This window comes from Otolemur garnettii, unplaced genomic scaffold, assembly GCF_000181295.1.
Source record: "Otolemur garnettii isolate 467f Iridium unplaced genomic scaffold, OtoGar3 scaffold00010, whole genome shotgun sequence".
In the NCBI taxonomy this organism is placed as follows: domain Eukaryota; kingdom Metazoa; phylum Chordata; class Mammalia; order Primates; family Galagidae; genus Otolemur; species Otolemur garnettii.
Genome location: NW_003852405.1, coordinates 28,520,236 through 28,527,658, shown reverse-complemented (window position 1 = coordinate 28,527,658; position 7,423 = coordinate 28,520,236). Strand labels below are relative to the sequence as shown.

Here is a 7,423-nt window from a genome sequence, read left to right as displayed (position 1 = left end):
GTCCCAGCTACTTGGGAGGCTGAGGCAGGAGACTCGCTTGAGCCCAGGAGTTGGAGGTTGCTGTGAGCTGTGATGCCATGGTACTCTACCCAGGGGGATAGCTTGAGGCTCTGTCTCAAAAAAAAAGATTAGCCGCAACCACTGGGATCCTGAAAGAGGCGAGGATAAGGTGACCAGACGTCCTGCTTTTGGCTGGACAGTCCTGATTTTTAACAATTTGTCCCACATCCCACAGCATTTTTAAAAAGTCCTGATTTTTGGAGGTAGTCCAGGTCAAAAATGGCAGTGGCTGCGTTCAGGCTTTCCAGGTGGTTGGGTCGGTCTATCCCACAGCTGGGGTGGCTCATGTCGAGTGGTGTCCACAGCAAGGAGGGCTCAGCTCGCATGTGGAGGGCCCTCACCTTCTTTGTCACCCTTCCCAGGGTGGGAGTGAGTATGCTGAATGTCTACTTGAAATCCTGCCACGGAGAACATGAGAGACCTGAGTTCATCCCTTATTCCCATCTTCGCATCAGGACCAAGCCCTTTCCCTGGGGAGATGGTAACCATACTATTCCACAACCCTCACGTGAATCCACTTCCATCTGGTTATGAAGATGAATAAAGAGAACTTAGACCACTACCCAGACATTGGGGACCACGGCTTCAGTTTGGACCATTACTCTGCAGGTGGACCAGAGAAAGTGTACAGGACCCTAAGCTCACCTTCTTTTATCATATGATTACCAGTCTTCCCTCCCTTTGATGGCTTAAATAAATAAACTAAGATTGGTAAAAAAAAAAAAAAAAGAGTCCGCCCCCGTCAATGGTGTCCCGCTTTACCAATGTTAAAATCTGGTCACCTTAGCTTAACTGTGTATCCCGAAGTCCCAGAGAGGCACATCAAGTGTAAGTGCCGAATAGGAACTTATGGGAAGCCCTGAAGGGTGAGGCGAGTTTGCATTCCAGGTCGGAACGTTCTGGAGCTTCGGGGTCCCCAGGCCTTCGCGGAAGTCCAGTCGTTTTCCCCAAGGGGGAGATGACAGGAGGGACCGTATGCACAACTTTCATTCTCTCCAGATCCCTCCAGAGGGAGGGCGGCCGGCAGCCTCGGGCCAGGTGCGCGCTCCTGCGGTTGGAGGAGGGTGACCCGCCTCAGCTCTACAGGCGGAAGCGCCACAGCCATTGGCCCAGCGGCGACACTTACCTGCACTGGGTCCGGGGCGCAAAGTCCGAGGCGCGGGCCGAGACGGTGGCGTAGGTGGGTCCGTGCACTACTCAGTTGGGCAGGATGCTTCGGTGGCTGTGGGAATGGCTGTTCAAGCCTGCGGAGACCAAGCCCACGGAGACCTCCCTGCATGCGGAGCGCAGACAGAAGGGCGCGGCCAGCGGGAGCGCCCCCGTACCCCCGGACCCTGCGACCAGCCTGGTCTTCTGGACGCTGCTGGCGCACGGCAGCCCCGCATACCAGGTGGAGGGTTTCTCCAGCATCCAGGAGCTCTACGCCAAGATCGCGGACATGTTTGGGATCTCGCCGTCAGAGGTAAGGGGCCGGTGTCCAGCGCCGACCGCCCTCTCCCTGTCTCTCCGCCTCGCCCCTCCAGTCGCCCGGGCTGGGGACCCAGATGCGGGCTGGAGTCCCCAGGAGCGTCCCGGGGGACCGCGTTGAGCCTCACCGGGAGGGGCGCAGGTTAAGTACCAGGAGCAGAGAAAGCCACATTCCCCTATCCCGGAGCCTGGGACCAGGCAACCTTCCTCCACACGCGGAGGCGTCTCAGATTCAGTCGTATGGGGCGTGAGCGTCTCCCCAGAGCCGGTCTGGCCTGACAAACTTAACACCTCCCATCTGATCTGGAGCCACTCTCTGGTTTCCTCTGCAGGGGTGAGAGGGTCTCACGCTGCCCACCTCCCTAAATTACCGGGAGAAAACAATTGAAGTGCCTTCCATGTGAGCCCAAGCCAAGGCCCGCTTTGCCCCTCATGTGTCGTTTCTTTTTTCTTTCTTTTTTTTTTTTTAATTTTATTAAGTCAAATACACATAGTTCATGAATACATTCACGCATATGTGGGGTACAATGTGCTGATTTTTAAAAAATACAATCTGACATGGTTACATCAAACCAGTCATCATAGCTTTCACCTCATTTACTTGATTATTGTGCCAAAACATCTATGTTCTATATTTCACAGATTTGACTTGTACCCTTGTCATATGCTCCATAGGTGTGGTCTAGAAACTCTTTGGTGGCATTCCCAAGAAGTTAATAAAGCTGGGCTGTTATTCCAAGGGTGGGTAACCTAGAGAATCACGTAATCACGCGAGACCAGTTAACAGCATTTTCATGGGAGATCAGCTTTAACTTTTACATCCTATAAGGGACTGCAATTTCCCTTAATTAGACTGCATGTGGGCCTGACCCAGAGTTTGATATCGGCACGATCTGGAAAGCATTTGTTTATGTGAGCGCTTTATTTGTGCTTACCCGAGTAAACTGCAAATGTTGGTGTGAAAGTTAGAATAAGAAAACGTTTTGTCCACATTTCTAGGAAGAGCGCATGATTTTACTGGACTGACTCCCAGTCGTGCAGAGAACTGCCCCGGGTGGCGAGTGGTGCACAGGGGCATCTGGACATCTGTTCTTTAGTTGTTTATCAGGTCTGTTCAAGGGAAATTGAGGTCACGACAAAATTCCAAGAGGAGATGTAAGAGAGACAAAGTGTCACCCTTTTTCTTTCAGGGTCCCCGCGGACCAAGGGGCAAATCACAAACCTGCTTGTGAATTATTTATGTTAATATAGGATATGACTAATACTTTGTATGAGAATTTTCAGTTCAGAAAATACTTTTACAGGAATAATTTCCTCTAATCTTCTCTAGGGGAGGTGGGTGGCAGGTTAAAATATGTAAACTTGGATGTGGAACCAGCTTCTGCCCTTTACTATCTAGCTGTGTGACTTTGAACAAGTCTAATTTATCTCAGTTTTAGCCACCTGTAAAACAGAGATAAGAATGCGTACCTTGAACGTATTGTGAAGACTGGAGTCATATGTAACCCGGGCCACATGTGAACCTATCAGATTGCATGGTATATGGCCAGTGCTTGATAAATAACTAACATTATTAATGCCTAACAGTTAAATGGGAGACTAAGGTACAAAGTGATTGCACTTTTTTTTCATGGAATTAGCAAGAAAAAAGGTGGGTTATTATTTAAATTTGTGTCTTCTGATTTCTAAGTCAGTGAATCTATCAGCATGCTTAACTGACTTTAAATGTCTCTCTTGTAAGCAGACCCTTCAGTTTTAGTTACAGATGGTCCCCAACATATGACAGGTTCAACTTAAGATTTTTTGACTTTCCCTTGGGTTTAGTGGGTTTACTGGGGTATCAAATGCATTTCTGCCTTAGGTTATTTTTGCCTAATGATGGAGTTATTGGGATGTAGCCCCCTGGTAAGTTTAGGAGCATCTGCACTTTGCATTAACAGTTTCCTTCATCCTTATTCTGAGCTCAAGATACTTTTTTTTTTATTCTTTATTTTATTTTTTTGGCTGGGGCTGGGTTTTAACCCACCACATCTGGCATATGGGACGGGCGCCCTACCCTTTTGAGCCACAGGTGCCGCCCCGAGCTCAAGATACTTGACTTTCAATCCACTTAATCCTTAAGAAGTAGATACAGTAGAAACTCAGTAAGTTGATCACCCAATGACTGTAACAACTGGCCAACATATGGAGGTAGTCAGCATGAGGAACTGGGCCCACTGTACTGATATGTCCATGTGGTGCGTGTCCTTACTATGAAAATCAGGTCAACTTAAGGAGGTGGTCAGTGTAGGCAGGTGGACAACTATGGAGATTCTCCTGTATTATTATTAATATTTCTGCTTCACAGAGGGGAAACTGAAGCTTTCAGGTTCAGACTCTTCAGAATTACACATAGCAAGTGGCAAAGCTGGATATGAATGCAGTTTTTTTTTTTCCTCACTCCAAATTCCTTGAAGCTATATTGCTTCCTAAGTTTTCCAGAGTCTCTTGGCAATACCTGGGAGCTGAGTTCAACACTTTCAGTGCACTGACTTGCAAGATAAAATTCCATGATAATGAGCACAGGCTGTTCTGATGTGCTAAACCAAAGCTCATAAATAATTTGTTTTTAATTGTTGGGGATTCATTGAGGGTACAAGAAACCAGGTTATGCTGATTGCATTTATTAGGTAAAGTCCTTCTTATAATTATGTCTTGGCCCAAAAAGGTGTGTCACACACTGAGACCCTACGCCCTCCTTCCTTCCCTTTCCCTGCGCTTCCCTTCTCCCACACCCTCCCTCCTTGCCTCTCTCTGCTCATCCTTTCCCCACCCTCCTCCCTCCTTCTCCCTCTCTCTGCTCTCCCCTTCCCCCAGCCACCACCAGGTACCAGGTAATTAATTGTCATATCAGAATTGAGTACATAGGATTCATGCTACTCCATTCTTATGCTGCTTTACTAAGAATTATGTGTTCCACTTCCATCCAGGTTAATAAAAAGGCTGCAAAGTCTCTATCTTTTTTAAATGGCTGAATAGTATTTCATGGTATACATATACCACAGCTTGTTAATCCATTCCTGGGTGGTGGGCATTTAAGCTGTTTACACATTTTGGCAATTGTAATTGAGCTGTGGTAAACAGTCTACTGCAAATGTCCTTATGATAAAAGGATTTTCTTTCCTTTTGGGTAGATGCCCAGTAATGGGATTGCAGGGTCAAATGAGAGGTCTAACGTGAGTTCTTTGAGGGCTCTCCATACTTCCTTTCAAAAAGGTTGTATTAGTTTGCATTCCCACCAGCAATGTAGAAGTGTTCCTTTCTCTCCACATCCATGCCAGCATCTGTAATTTTGAGATTTTGTGATGTGGGCCATTCTTGCTGGGGTTAGATGATATCTCAGGGTGGTTTTGATTTGCATTTCTCTAATAATTAGGGAAGATGAGTATTTTTTCATGTTTGCTAGCCATTTGTCTGTCTTCTTTAGAGAAGGTTCTATTCATGTCTCTTGCTCATTGATATATGGGATTGTTGGCTTTTTTCATGTGGATTAACTTGAGTTCTCTATAGATCCTAGTTATCAAGCTTTTATCTGATTCAAAATATGCAAATATCCTTTCCCACTGTGTAGGTTGTCTATTTGTAAAGCTCATAAATAAATTTTTATAAGCCCCATAGTATACCAGCATCCTTATGCATATAACCAGCATTAATGCAAGCTTTCCATCTGTACTGAAAAGAGTTAATACACAGTCTATCCAGAAGGTATCGGTCATTACATTATATCATTAGTAGCTTGCTAGTTCACTTTGAAACAGAAGTAACTTCTAAAGTTAAATGAACTGCTGGGAGAGGTGCATCATGCCTGTAATCCTAGCACTCTGGGAGGCCAAGACAGGTAGATTGCTTGAGCTTAGGAGTTCAAGACCACTTTAAGCAAGAGCGAGACCCCATTTCTACTAAAAATAAAAAATTAGTGGGGCGTGGTGGTGGTTGTTGTCTCTAATCCCAGTCACTTGGGAGGCTGAGGCAAGAGGATCACTGGTGCCCAAGAGTTTGAGGTTGCTGTGAGCTATGGCTCTATGGTAGACTACCCAGGTCAATAAAATGAGACTCAAAAGAAAAAAAAAATCAAATGAATAGCAGGGAGATGCTGTCTCCCCTTCCATTCCCTCCCATTACCCCAGCAAGCAGTTTTCTCAATAATGGTGGTATAAATAATGTTTGAGATATTAGTGAGGACAAAACAAAAATTTCCTTTTTCCTTTCTTTCTTTTTCTTTGAGAGAGGGTCTCATTTTGCCACCCTTGGTAGAGTGCTGTGGGGTCATAGTTCATAGCACACCAAACTCTTAGGCTCAAGGGATCCTCTTGCCTCAACTTTCCAAGTAGCTGGGACTACAGTCGCCCACCACAACACCTGGCTATTTATTTTAGCAATAAATAAATCAGTTTTGTACTTAGAAGATTTACACATCCAGAAACTGGAAACTCAGACTTAGTTTCTTGATAGAATTCAGAAATTACTTCCTTTGACTTGGTTATGTTAGTTTGTGTATGATATTAGATACCAAATTGTTCATTGAATGAATAAGTCACTCGCTAACTCACCTCTCCCTGCATAAAGCAGTCACATAAACAGTGCACGTGAGAAGCAGAAAAGGCAAGAATGGGATTTTTAATTTCAAACTCTACACTCACAAGCATGCTATTGTTTCTCTTAAAACAAACCAATCTTCTTGTGACACCTGTTCCCATCCCATGTGCTACCACCAAATTTCTCCTTTATAGCAGAACTTCTCAACAGTTGCAATCTTTAATGAGATTCAGTTCGTATCTTATTCTCAGCTCAAAACCCTCCATGGCTTTTCTTCTCACTTAGAACAAAAGCCAAAGCTCTGTGACTGGCTGTGGCCCTGTTACCTCTCCCAAATCATAGTTCCTTCTGCTTCAGCCAGTCTGGCCTCCTGGTTATTCTTTGAATTGAGGACACTAGTTGTGGTCTATGCCTAGGGTGACCAAATTTTAATATCGGTAAGGTGGGACAACATGGCCGGGTGGGGCGGGGTGGGGTGGGGCGGAGCTGGGGTCAGGGTAGGGGATGGGGCAGGGCAGGGCTTGACAACAATGCAAACTTTGATAAGCAGTTCTCGATAGTCACTTCTCAGCAATTATTTGTTATTATTACAGTTTAACATTATAAAATTAACAAAAATAATATAAAACCCTTATTCTGGCAAAATAGCCACATGGCAGCCGAAAACTGTATATTCCCTTCTTGTTCTCCCACCTGTTTGTGCATTCTTTCTAAAAATCAGGACTTTTTAAAAAAGCCACGGGATGTGGGACAAATTGTTGAAAAGCTAGACTGTCCTGCCAAAAGCGGGACGTCTGGTCACCCTATCTATGCCGGAACCTCTTTCTACAGAATACTTTTCCTTAAGCCTGCTCAGATGTCATCATCTTGGTGGGGCTGGCACTGATCACTCCATCTAGCAGTATAGCACCCTGTAGTCCCGTCTCCACTTAATTTTCCCATAGCATATTATTATCCTCTGTGTATTTTCTTATTTTATGGTCTTCCCTGTTCCTCCATTATAAGCTCCACAAAGGCAAGGATTTTTGTCTTTTTAATTTACTGATGCAGCCCCAAGGGCCTAGATTGAATCTGAAACATTGTTGGAGCCCAACAAATATTTGTTGAATAAAAGAATCCTCACAGATTCAGTACTTAAACGCTGTATCTTTACAGCTTTATTACAGGTTATAATACTGATACCTTATGTGGGTGTTAATTTTGTGTTTTACTGTAAGGAAAGAGACTAGTCTCTGATGGGGGGTGGGCAGTGAGAAACACAGCTCATCCTTAAGAACATTCTTAGAGTTGTATATATTAACGTTTAACATATACAGCATGA

The 7,423-nt window shown here is 44.9% G+C and overlaps 1 protein-coding gene and 1 pseudogene across 1 annotated transcript in view; both read left to right on the top strand.

The window, feature by feature from the left end:
- The first annotated feature begins 201 nt into the window (after positions 1-201).
- Positions 202-604, top strand: LOC111723303 (annotated as a pseudogene).
- A 666-nt stretch (positions 605-1,270) lies between these two features.
- The window catches only part of LOC100957808 (PDZ domain-containing protein GIPC2-like), a 45,141-nt gene continuing 38,988 nt past the window's right edge, over positions 1,271-7,423 (top strand). The window contains exon 1 of the mRNA XM_003784301.2: positions 1,271-1,522. Coding sequence (XP_003784349.1) covers positions 1,271-1,522 — 252 coding nt within the window. The remainder of the gene's footprint in view (positions 1,523-7,423) is intronic.